Here is a 12,824-nt window from a genome sequence, read left to right as displayed (position 1 = left end):
AAAAAAAAGGCATGGGGGGGGAGCATTAAGATCCCCTTTGAAATAATGACTTTGGACTCAGTAATAAAATGAATCCTGAAATCTATGGGAGTCAGAAGCCTATGGAAATGTGTTTTTGCACATTTGCCTTTCCTATTCTTCTATATTCTAGTAAAATAATAGCTGGAATGTTATGGGTGAAAAATGCTACTCCAAGTTTTGCTTTCTTATGTTAATCTGTTAAAGTGTTTTCAATGGACTTTATAATAAAATGTTTGCCCACTGTGAGGCTCATGTGCAAATAGTGGGGCTCAGAATGTTAATTAGTGTTGCCCAGATCTGTGTTTTTAAAAACATTAACCTGTTGGCGCTGACCATACACAAATATGCAGCTTCTCCGTGGCTGGGCCCTGACGCCCAAAAAATATTTACCCCCCCCCCACAAAACACACGTGTCGAGAGCGCTCGCCCTGCACGCTCCTGGCACATTTGCCGACACCTTGCGCAAAGGTCCCGATTGTTACTTTCAGACCTTCCAGATCATGTGACCACTGTGACAGCCAATCACGGAGGTAAACCCCGCCTCTCATCCCAACATCACAAACCCCTTAAAAGGCCAGGAGACCAAGGGGTTAAAACTACATTTCTTTGCATTTGTATACACATGGGACTTTTTGCTTTTGTTTATCCTAGTACCTGCAGGGCCTTTTTGTCTTTGTCAACCAAAATCAGGCTTCAGCAATGTTGTAAATGGAAACGCTAAGCTGCCTTTTTATATGCACACATGATTTCATGTACTTATATAAATCAATAAAATGAAAGCATCATAGTTTATAATATTTTATCGCACTCCCAAAGTTGGAAAACTTACAGGCACTGTTTTTGTGATTTACTATGCAAGCATCAATCACAAAAGCAAAATGGTTGTTCAAGGGAAGTTGCAATTTGCAAAAGAAATTGTCCCAGAGCTTAGTGAATGTGATGAAGTTTTACTTTGCAAAGAATATCCATCACAAGTAAGGAAATGTAAAAAAACAACATTTTTGCTTGCACATGATTGGATGGTGGAAGTCAAGAGAGCACCGCCTCATTCATTAAGCTCTGATGCAAATTATCTTGCAAAGTTAACAGGCTATTAACCTTTAGTAAACCAACCAATGTGACATGAAATACCAGCTTTTTTCTATCCTTACGAACCAGACAATCAGGTTGTGAATGCGAATCTAAACTTGCCAGCCCAGTAAGGTTTTGATTTTCCCTGGCACAGTTTTCGATAGTTGAAATTAGAGGGAAGCTTTACCTTTACTTTTACATTAAAAAAGAAAAAAAACCAGACTACTTTACTATTTAGAAAGAATTACCTCTGGTCTCTCTAACGCCACCGCATAAGCCAGGGCCAATGCTTACCCAGATTCACCCCTTTTCTGCCCTGGGTTTGTGTCTACAACCACCCTGCATGGAACATTCTGATCAGCATGTCATTGGGCTGCCCAGTGCACCAAAACACACCAAAAAAAGGTGTATGTACTATTTTTTTTTAGAATGCAGTGCACCATAATGCACGGTAAGCTTTTGTTGTGGTGCATTGCAATACACATCCATTGTCAAGGTGTGTTGGGATGTCATTAAGAATAAATAGCACTGCAGCATCCATGCATGCAACAGGCATGTCTTTGCACTTCTTTTTAATACATTTGTTAGCGCACACATTCTTGCAACACAAGTGTGAACGCAGCGTAAATCATCATCATAACACAGCAAAAAGAAGCTACTATCTATTGACTCAACCAAGAAAAAAGACTTACAATTAATGGTCACAAAATGCAATTCTAGGCTCAGGTTTTCCCCTCCATCCCCGTCCCCACATCTTGGCACACCCCATGCACTTGATACTTGGCTTTAGGTTGGGAATAGAGCCATTCGACGCACAGGAAATGGGTTGCATTACTTTGTGCCCAAATTCACCCTGTGCAGGTGAGTCTGTGGGCAACAGTGCCCAATTCTTGGAAACGTAATTCAATATATAGTGTATAACAAACAAAAAGAAATATCAAAGTCTACCAAAAGTGTGCAAAATCTTAATGCCCCAGTTATGCACCAGCCACTAAGTAATTATAATGCTGCTTTCCAAATCCTTAGACCCCAAAACTTAAGAGGTCTAAATCAGCATTTAAAAGATGATAGATCCCTCGTGAATGGATGAATGGCTCCAGCTCTCTTTCTCTCACACCTCAGCAAGCCTAAAGCCTCACTCTCTCATGAATGGCGTGCCCCAAAAGTGGTCACTGGATCGCTTCTCATATACCGGTCTCAGCAGCAAAAACATGTACAAGTAAAGAGCATAGAAATCCCATACCATTTAGAAACATTTATTAATAAACCAAGTGGGTATTCACAAAACAGATCATGTGACAAGCATATCACACAGCACCAGCTCTCCAGGAGGGCATGATGATGTTACCGCTAAACTCTGCCCTACGCACGTTTCGTCCGACGGGACATCTTCCAAGGGGCAATGGAGTACTCTTACACTCCAGTGTGGGACGATGAAAGGAATAATTGTGTCACCTGTTCCCTGAACTATTTTTCAGCATTTATCAGATAAATAAAGTTAAATTAATAAAAACGGCTTCTTATTGATTGCTATAGGTTTCTGCACTTCATTTACAGAAGGTTGTAAATCTCCATATCCATTGGCTAATTAATCTATAGCTGCAACATTAGTGGTCTTTCATAAACTTACACCTTTTCTACTGAAAGTTAAAACAAAAGTTAAGGAATCCTAGCCAGAGCTGAAAATTCACACTAGGTTCCTAACTTCATAGTACTGTAGAATTTATAGATGTTAAAGCAATGCTTCAAACATGCCCGCCCTCCTCCCAGAAGTTATGGCTAACTCCTAAGTGTTACAGTTTTGTTCAAACCTGTGGAGGCTCATAACAATTAACTGTCACGGTGCCAGAAAGGCTGGCAGTCTCATCTTTGGCAGGCTGAGATATAATAGCTTGATATTGTTCTGTGCATAGAACTTTACCTGTGCAGCTGGCGTGCTGTGTCTAAGGTATGGTATGTGATGAGTAACCATGTTTGGGTGTGTATGTCTGATGAGGATACTGACACACTCCCTTATCACATACACTGCGGAGACTTGTAGGTGTACCAGGCTTTAAAAAGGCAGCTCAAGAAGGCGAGTTCTATCGGAGATTTGGGGTGGAGGAGGAAACAACTTCACAGAACTGGATATCAAGAAAGTGAAAGTCAAGGTGAGTCTCACTACAATGCTGAAATCTATGCATAGTTCTCCTGTACATTCCATTGACCTAAGGCTGAATTTCATATAGAGGGAGAGATCTTCCACTGAAAGTATATAGGGATATTTTTCCATTGAAAAAAAATAATCTGTATAGTTTTCTTCTTGAAAATGTAGCAAGTACTAATGAAATGCAACCAGTAAATAGCTAAAGAGATGAATTTTGTGTGTTAGTGAAAAGCTAGCTAGTAATAGTGCTAATACAAAATATAAAAGCATCTAATTTCATTAAACAATATTTCTACGGCAAAGTTATTACACCAAAATAATAGTCCCATTGGTCTTATCTGCAACCAAAAGTTTATGTTTATTGGTTTATTAACAAGAAAGTGCAAAGTGCAATAACCTGAAGCAGATTTGACTTATTTTAGAGTAGCCAGTAGATTGATATCACATTACACTTTGCTTTATTGCAGCATTTCTCAATGTTTTCTACACAGAGGAACCCTTGAAATAAATTTCCAGTCTCAGGGGACCCCTGCTAAAAATGACTATATCTACAACTCATGATGCATTAGTGTGATGGCCAGTGGGAAGAATGCTGCTTAAATTTCTGGTCATTGGGAAGAATTACTCCCATATAGCTAGCTAAAAAGATCAATGATGTTAGTGGGAACTTTTTGGAGAGGCAGAAATTGCTCATTGCTCAAGGAACCCCTGGTAACTTCTGGAGGAACCCTAGGGTTCCATGGAACCCTGGTTGAGAAACCCTGCTTTATTCAATAACACTATACTTATGCTTGTTTATTTATACTTTGGTAATGTGTTTGGTGAAAAATGATAAGATGTTGGTTGTCTATATATCCCAGTATTGTGCAAATAATTTCTTCAACGCATTAATAGAAACTCTAATTTTATTTATGAATGAAAAGGCTATGTTTTTGTGGCAACTTATTGTTATGCAAAAGCTTTTTACAATGTATATAGTGAGGGACAGCATTACCTCTGACATGCTCATCTAAATCAAAAACATTACCTTATTGCCACAAACTATTTTCGCTGTACTAGCAGCATAGATAACTGTGAATTGTCCATTTCCTAAATTGGTTTTAGCTAAGCAGGGCAGAAATATTTTTAGTTGTCATGACCATCAACTCTTAAAAGTAGCTGACATGTCAAGGTGTATTGCCATGGCAATATTTTTAAGCTAACTCCATGAAAAATGTAAAATGTAAAAGTTCAATTCCAAGTTTTGGATAGTTTATGATAGAGCTAGAACCTGTATTAAATTTATGTTGCTGCCTGTGGCCCCTAAGCCTATAGTTATTGATTTTTGTTTTGTATAAAAAAGGCTTCAGTTCTAGCAGTTGCTGTCAAAAACAATGTATATGTTTTCATTTTTACAGAATTAGCTGTTATGTAACTAATGTATGATTACATGATTTTAAAAGAGTTACACTGCATGTATTAGATATACACAATATTTTTTTTTGTAAATAACTAGGTTTATATTACAGGCTTAGGGTTGATTTGGCATATACAAGATACTTTGATGCAATTATGAAATTAACCACTTGCCCTCCTGAGGATTTACCCCCCTTCCTGACCAGGCCATTTTTAGTGTTAAGGCGCTGCGTTACTGTAACTGATGATTGCGCTGTCATGCAACGCTGCACCCAAATGAAATTTGTGTCCTTTTTTCCCACAAATTGAGCTTTCTTTCGGTGGTATTTGATCGCTTGTGTGTTTTTTATTTTTTGCGCTATCAAAAAAAAGACTGATAATTTTCAGAAAATAACAATATTTTTTACTTTTTGTTATTAAACATGTCCAGTAAAAAAATTTAAAAAATCAAATTTTGTCATAAATTTAGGCCAAAATGTATTCTGCTACATGTATTTGCTAAAAAAAATCCCAATACGTGTAAATTATTTGGTTTATGTGAAAGTTATACAGTTTACAAATGGCAGTAAAGATACTGGAATTTTTGTTTTTTTTCACTAGTAATGGCGTCGATCAGCGACTTATAGTGGGACTGCGGTGGGCATTCTGACACTGGGGGTAACTGACTTGGTGTCACTGACATGCCCATGTTTGAGGTTTTTTTTAATTCTGAGATAATTTCAAGCAGAAAATGTTACACTTATCTGAAGGTCACCTTTAAAGTCTAATTGAGTATTTATGTTTAATAGTAGGATGCAGTCAGGCTGGTTCAAAAAAGCAATTTTTTTTTTATTTGGTCATGTGTTAGTGTCTTGGCCCTATATCAAACTGCTTTGTGCTGACAACATCTGGACCACTCTCCCATAAAGAGGATAGATTTCTACTTATCAAGTTGTCTGATACTGATTTACAGCTATTGGGCACCAATCAGCAATGCTCACACTCCCTGAGCAGCGCCAATAATTAGAGCACTGTGCATTTTGGTGGAAGTTGGACCGTTGGAGATCCAGACTATGGTGGATGATCGCAATGGTATGGGTCTCCAGTGTGTTGCCAGCACAGGGAGGTATGATATAGGGCCAAAGCTCCTACACAAAGAAAGACTTTTTTTTTTTTCAATGCATGCAACCTAATCTTAGTAATAAATAAGGGTTTGGTTGGACTTTGTCATTAAAAAAAAATACATTTCCTGATAAATGTTTGCATATAGAACGATAAAATCAGACCATGCTCTGAAATCAAATGCTTTGAGTTCAGTCACATTTAAATATTTTATTTACAGGTGTGCAGCACTAAAGAACAAAGGATGTGGCTGTGTATTGTACTTTTTGGTAAGCTTTGCTTTGTTTTTTATCCCTTCAGGGTGGATTATTTTGTACTAATAATGTTCATTGTGAGTGTTTCATTCAGTGCTCTACTAAATGTTAGGTTAGGTAATGTTTGTTGTGAAAGACTTCACAGATTTCTTTACAATGAGTAGAATAAAAAAAATGTGCTGCCTGGCACGCTAGGTACCAGTATATGGGTTGCTGTCTTCATTGCAAGAGATTACAAACAATCAGTCTCCGGCTATACTGATTTCAGCCTGCATGCTTTTCAGAATTAGGCTGGTTAGTTGTGAGGAATAGACCACAGAAGTGTACTTCATTTAAAAAATGTCCATGGTGATGGTGGGCACAAGGTGTATAGGAGGAAGAGGCATGTGGTGATAGTGGGGGCTATTCTGCAGCTTACCTGTCCTGGTGAGACCAGGTATGTTGCTGTAATTTTCCTTGGTGACCCCTTTACCTGTTTACCACAAGGCAAGTGTTAAAAAAGGCAAACAGTAATTAAAAAGTGAATGTCTTTAAAATAAAACAAACTCCCACTTGTTCACAGCTTTATTCTTTCTTTTTTAACTAAAAGACACAAATTCTGATGCCTAGTGCACTTTTTCTATCCTATACCAGGTTCTCCTTTTAAATATTACTTTCATCCATTGTGGAGGGTGGTGGCTACAACATCTACCTCCAGAGTTAGGTACTTGTTTAACCAAAATGTTTCTTTTTAGGTTGGGCTAGAGTCCTGAAGGGTTTAAACCCCTGTTAGTTTATAGTTTGCTCTTTGTATCCCTTTGGGGTTATTTCCCTTCACTTTCTGTTCCAGAGACACAACAGAAAGTATGAGGAAATCTCTACAAAGTGAGTGAATTTACCTCTTAGATGCTTTTCACCAGAAAAAGTGTCCCCATCAGAAGAATTTCTCTCTATTCCCATTCTAGTGTCAACTTTGGATCTTCCTTCACTTTCAGGAGAGAGGTTTACTTGGAAAAACAGAGAGGTTGATGTGACAGGGGGTCTATCCAAAACAACAGAAAAAAGTTTTTTTGATATAGATACGCTTTAGAGTTTTGCATTTTGGATGTTGTAGAGCAGGGGTCTCCAAACTTTCCAAATGAAGGGTCAGTTTACTAACCTCTAGGCTTTGGGGGGGGGGGCAGACTGTGGCCAGTGAGAGTAGGAAATACCCCAGACTCAGTGGGAGTAAAGAATGCCTTGGGCTTGGTGGTAGGTGGGAGTAAAACAAATACACAACTCCTGTCATCAGTAAGAGGAGGGATAGTGCCCTATCATTGGTATTAATGGGAGGAATAGTGCCTGATTTTTTGTGTCAGTGGAAGAGTGGAAGGAATGGTCCCTCATCATTGGTGTCAGTGGGAGGAATAATGGCCCATCATTGATGTCAATGGGAGAAACTATGACTCACTTTTGGCCTCAGTGGAAGGAATGGTGCCTCATCGTTGGTGTCAATGGGAGGAATACTGCCTCATATCAGGGTGAGGAATAGTCCCCCAAAGGGTGAATAAAGGCAAACAAAGGGTACCATTCCGCCCACGGGCCATAGTTTGGAGACCACTGGTGTAGAGATTGGTTTTTACTACTATCTGTGTCTGTACAGGGAAAAAAATCTCTCTTTTTCTTCAGAGTTTGCCACCAGAACAGTTATAGAAGGAAAATTCTTCTAACTAGGACACTTTTTCTGGTGGCAACTTTAAAGGGATTCCCTCTCACTTACAGAACAGGAACCCAAAGGAAATCTGCCAAATGGTTAAAACAGCTGACAGGCATTCTAACCATTTCCCACTCTACCTACAATAAAATAAATAACGTTTTGATTTTAGATACACTTTAACTAGTCTTTTAAAGATTAACTATGACACTAGAGTATTAAATTCTTGTGCTTCATTGCCCATATTCTGAGCAATATGTTCATTGATTCATAAGAAAAATTGTACAAGGCTTTGTACAATGTTTCTTGTGATACGATAAATGTGACAGTTAATCAAAGTGTGGAAAATGGAGAATGAGAATAACCCAGAATATCACCCATCAGTTCCACACTGAATCTCTTTGATATATAAAGATGTCAGTTTGTACTGATGGAGTTTTGTATGACTACCATGACCCATGGTGGGAATACTTAAGATGCCTTGGATTCAATTTTAAAATTGTGGATTTTTATCGTAAATAAGAGACAACTAATGGAGTATTCTTTATTTTTTTCTTTATCTGTTCCCTATTGAAACTTACAGTGAGGAACAGAAGTATTTGAACACCCTTTTGCAAGTTCTCCCACTTAGAAATCATGGAGGGGTCTGAAATTCACATTGTAGGTGCATTCCCACTCTGAGAGACAGAATTAAAAAAAAAAAAAAAGGAAATCACATTGTATGATTTTTAAAGAATTTATTTGTCTTGCACTGCTGAACATAAGTATTTGAACACATGAGAAAATCAGTGTTAATATTTGGTACAGAAGCCCTTGTTTGCAATTACAGAGGTCAAACATTTCCTGTAGTTCTTGACCAGGTTTGCACACACTGCAACAGGGATTTTGGCCCACTCCTCCACACAGATCTCCTCTAGATCTGTCAGGTTTTGGGGCTGTCGCTGAGCAACATGGAGTTTCAGCTCCCTCCAAAGATGTTCTATTGGATTTAGGTCTGGAGATTGGCTAGGCCACTCCAGAACCTTGATATGCTTCTTACGGAGCCACTCCTTGGTTATCCCGGCTGTGTGCTTCGGGTCGTTGTCATGTTGGAAGACCCAGCTATGACCCATCTTCAATTCTCTGACTGAGGGAAGGAGGTTGTTGCTCAAAATCTCACAATAAATGGCCCCATTAATCCTCTCCTTAATACAGTGCAGTCTTCCTGTCCCCTTCGCAGAAAATCACCCCCAAAGCATGATGTTACCACCTCCATGCTTCACAGTAGGGATGGTGTTCTTGGGATGCAACTCATCCTTCTTTTTCCTCTAAACACGAGTGAAGTTTAGACCAAAAAGTTCTACTTTGGTCTCATCTGACCACACTTTCTCCCATGCCTCCTTTGGATCATCCAGATGGTCATTGGCAAACTTCAGATGGGCCTGGACATGTGATGACTTGAGCAGGGTAACCTTCCGTGCAATGCATGATTTGAAACCATGACGGTGTAGTGTTCTACCGACAGTGACCTTTGAAACTGTGGTCCCAGCTCTCTTCATGTCATTGACCAGCTCCTCCCTTGTAGTTCTGGGCTGATTCCTCACCTTTCTTATCATCAGTGATACCCCATGAGGTGAGATCTTGCATGGAGCCCCAGTCCGAGGGAGATTGACAGTCGTCTTTAGCCTCTTCCATTTTCTAACAATTGCTCCAACAGTTGATCTATTTTCACCAAGCTGCTTGGAAATTGCCCCATAGCCCTTTCCAGCCTTGTGGAGGTCCACAATTTTGTCTCTAGTGTCTTTTGACAGCTATTTGGTCTTGCCCATGGTAGTAGTTGGCGTCTGACTGACTGTGGGGTGGACAGGTGTCTTTAAAGAGCTCAGACAGGTGCTACTAAGTTAGGTTAATGAGTGGAGCAGAGGTGGACTTTTTAAAGGCACAGTAACAGGTCTTTGAGAGACAGAATTCTTATTGTTTGTTAGGTGTTCAAATACTTATGTTCAGCAGTGGAAGACAAATAAATTCTTTAAAAATCATTTCCTGAATTTTTTTTTTAATTCTGTATCTCAGAGTGGGAATGCACCTACAATGTGAATTACAGACCCCTCCATGATTTCTAAGTGGGAGAACTTGCAAAATCGCAGGGTGTTCAAATACTTCTGTTCCTCACTGTATGTCTATCTCTAAACGTTTAGTTATATTTTTAAAGCAGCACAAGGAATTGTCCTTTGAGCTGGTGGCTGCTCTCTTAGTTGAAACCTCCTCTTGTTCCCCCCATAGCCCTGCAGTGATAATCTTCCAGTGCTGCAGAAGATAGTATGGGTCACGGAATCTATCATAGGCACTTGGAAAGAGTGTCAACTGTGCCCACTTTTTCCACCCTCCTCTTGCATTCTTACAGCAATAAAAAGTGTTCTTTGAATACAGGATGAGCAGATGAATGAAAAGTCCACCTCCCCCATAAACTGAGCACTTTTCATTGCTGGAAGCTATAGTGATACTTCTATGAATGCAAAAGAATGAGGAAAAGGTGGGCATAGTCAGTAGTCTTGATGAGTGGCTATGACCCTATTCACATTTGAGAGTGGGGCCAATTGCTATTAGCTGTGGGAGACCTAGCAAGTTTCTCTGCGTTTAACTGCACAGACCGCATGCATCCAAGGCTGATCATCTGGAGGTAATCACTGCATGAACAATTACACGCAATCAGCTGTGAATAGCTGCAGAATTGTCAGCCTCCCACTGCTGTCAAAGCGACTTTCTGTCTGCAGCTAATAACAGGGAATCCTTATTGGGTCTCCTTCAGCTATACTCAAACTACCCCATGAACAAGGGCCTATGACAGGTCCGGCAAATCATAATAACCCCTACTGAACCAGAAGATTACCATTATGGGGTGTGTTTGGGGGGGGGGGGGGATACAGAGGATAGACGATTTTAAGTAAGACAGTAGCCACCAGAACAAGGGACGCGTCTTTAAATTTTATTTCAAAAGTTATTGGAACTATAGAATCAGAGTAGAACTTTGGGAGATTGCCCAGGTCTAGTTTCCATACTCCTATTAATTAACTCATTCATTCATAACATTTTGTACAAGTCAATACATGTGAAACAGAGTGAATGTCACTATGTTATTAGACACCTAAAGTATGTGTTTGTTTTGCTTTACAATCTCTAAAATTTGGTCATGTAGTCGGTATTGAAAAATGATGCAGCTTTTGAAGAAAGTGGCAGTTCCTATTTTTCAATTCTGTAAATGATATCTCAGTGTAATGTTTGTATCATATTCCCTTTTTGTAAAAAAGCATTGTTTTACTTTCCATAGGTTTTCTATTCCTTGCAAATGCTCAGCAAGATTGTGCTCGTGAAGCATGCTACCCTGCAGTGGGAGACCTATTGATTGGAAGAACCAATCTCTTAAGAGCTTCCTCAACATGTGGAATGGAGAGGCCTGAAAGTTACTGTACGCCCTTCGGAGAGGTATTTCCAGTGCAAACAACATCATGTCTTTATGTTAGAAGATTTTAAACTCTCATCAGCCCCTGCTTCTGTATTGATAGCTAGAGTTTTGTAGCAGAAAAGTCTAGAAAATGAAAATATGCTTTGATTGACAGGTTTCCTAATTGTTTTTATTTTATATAGTAAATTTGTCTGTTAGATCTGGTAAAATTGCATGCAGGAAAATGTTTTCAAGAAGTAAAGAAGGCTTATGGCAAAACATACTTTCTAAAAGGTTACGTCTGTGTATGTAATTTCTCTTTATATCCATAGTTTAAATTGCCCATAATTCTGATAGGTGTAATTTAAGGTTGGCAGGGTAGGTTTTTTACCATTGCGGTAAATCCATTCAGCACCAGGTCTATATGATTCCTTCTTTAGTTAGAAGTACGTGGCCCATGATGACACCTTTCGACAGTTAGGTCTGCGCTCCTTTGACCTGTTTTCAGCCGACAGCAGGCTAAATCATCACAGAGCCAGTCCAGGCTCTGACAAGATCCTGACCATATAGATCCACGCAGACGCCTGGACCAGCAGCTGGCCTAGTCTCTCAGCAAGCCACTGAGAACTTGAGCCAGCTGCTCCCATCCCCGCCCCAGCCTAGTGCTCCAGTGAGCACTAGAGTGGATAGAGCAGGGAGCCAGTGACTGACAAACACCACGCTCTGCTCATAGAGGAGAGGAGAACTGAGCAATCAGCAGTGTTTGATTGCTGTGTTCTTCCTGCAGAGCTGGCAGGGCACAGATGCATCCAGCTAGGTGAGTATAATGTTTTTTTTCTAAAGCCCATACTTCTCTTTTAATACGATCAAATTGCAGAAGCCATATTGAAAAAGCAAAGTCAATAACAAATACTACAGATTTTTAAGGGCCCAAAGTAACAGAGACAGACATCTGTCTGTGAAGGAATCCAATGGCAGTAACACCTAACAGGAGTTTTAATCCTTCATCACGCTATCAAAAACTAAAAAGGTTGTCTATAAATACACTTTAAGTTTTCATGGCTCCCTACGTTGTGCCCCTCATTGTGAGGTAACATTTATAAAGCTGTAAAAGAAAGTAAGAATCACATATATGGACATGTCCTCCAAATACTTTGCTAAACATTGCCAGGTCCCCTCATAGATTTTTTTGATAGCTGCCCACTGTTGGAAGCTACTGCAGATGCTGTGAGTTGTTGTATCTCAAATACTAAAAACATTGGCTTAAACAGGTATTCAGAGCAAAAGGTATTACTGGTCTGTCCTCTGCTCCTGAGGCCTGTAACACAAGATTAGTTAAAGTGGTTGTAAAGGCTCAAGGTTTTTTACCTTCATGCATTCTATGCATAAATTTAAAAAACCTTCTGTGTGCAGCAGTGCACCTAACCCCCTCAATACTTACCTGAGCCTTATCACGATCCAGCGATGTTCACAACAGCCTCAGCTGTCCTGGATCTCTGCCCCCTGGTTGAGACAGCTTGTGGGAGCCATTTGCTCCTGCTGCTGTCAACTACAGCCAGTCAGACAATGAGAAGAGAGGGGGCAGGGCCAAGCCGTGGCTCCGTGTGTGAATGGACACATGGAGTATCGGGTGCCTCCATACGAGCTGCTTGCTGTGGGGGCACCTGACAGAAGCGAGGGGCCAGGAGAGCCTGTGGGGGACCCAAGAAGAAGAGGATCCAGGCTGCTCTGTACAAAACCACT

The 12,824-nt window shown here is 40.0% G+C and overlaps 1 protein-coding gene across 1 annotated transcript in view; it reads left to right on the top strand.

The window, feature by feature from the left end:
• Positions 1-2,989: 2,989 nt before the first annotated feature.
• Positions 2,990-12,824, top strand: part of LAMB3 (laminin subunit beta 3) — a 90,153-nt gene continuing 80,318 nt past the window's right edge. Inside the window, exons 1-3 of the mRNA XM_089668344.1 lie at positions 2,990-3,242; positions 5,955-6,003; positions 10,968-11,122. Coding sequence (XP_089524470.1) covers positions 5,979-6,003; positions 10,968-11,122 — 180 coding nt within the window. The 5' untranslated portion in view covers positions 2,990-3,242; positions 5,955-5,978. The remainder of the gene's footprint in view (positions 3,243-5,954; positions 6,004-10,967; positions 11,123-12,824) is intronic.

This window comes from Staurois parvus, unplaced genomic scaffold (assembly GCF_062004578.1).
Source record: "Staurois parvus isolate SC_StPar_1 unplaced genomic scaffold, SC_StPar_1.0 ptg000056l, whole genome shotgun sequence".
Classification (NCBI taxonomy): domain Eukaryota; kingdom Metazoa; phylum Chordata; class Amphibia; order Anura; family Ranidae; genus Staurois; species Staurois parvus.
The sequence above is the reverse complement of the archived record's forward strand: the minus strand, read 5'-3'. Positions and strand labels throughout refer to the sequence as shown.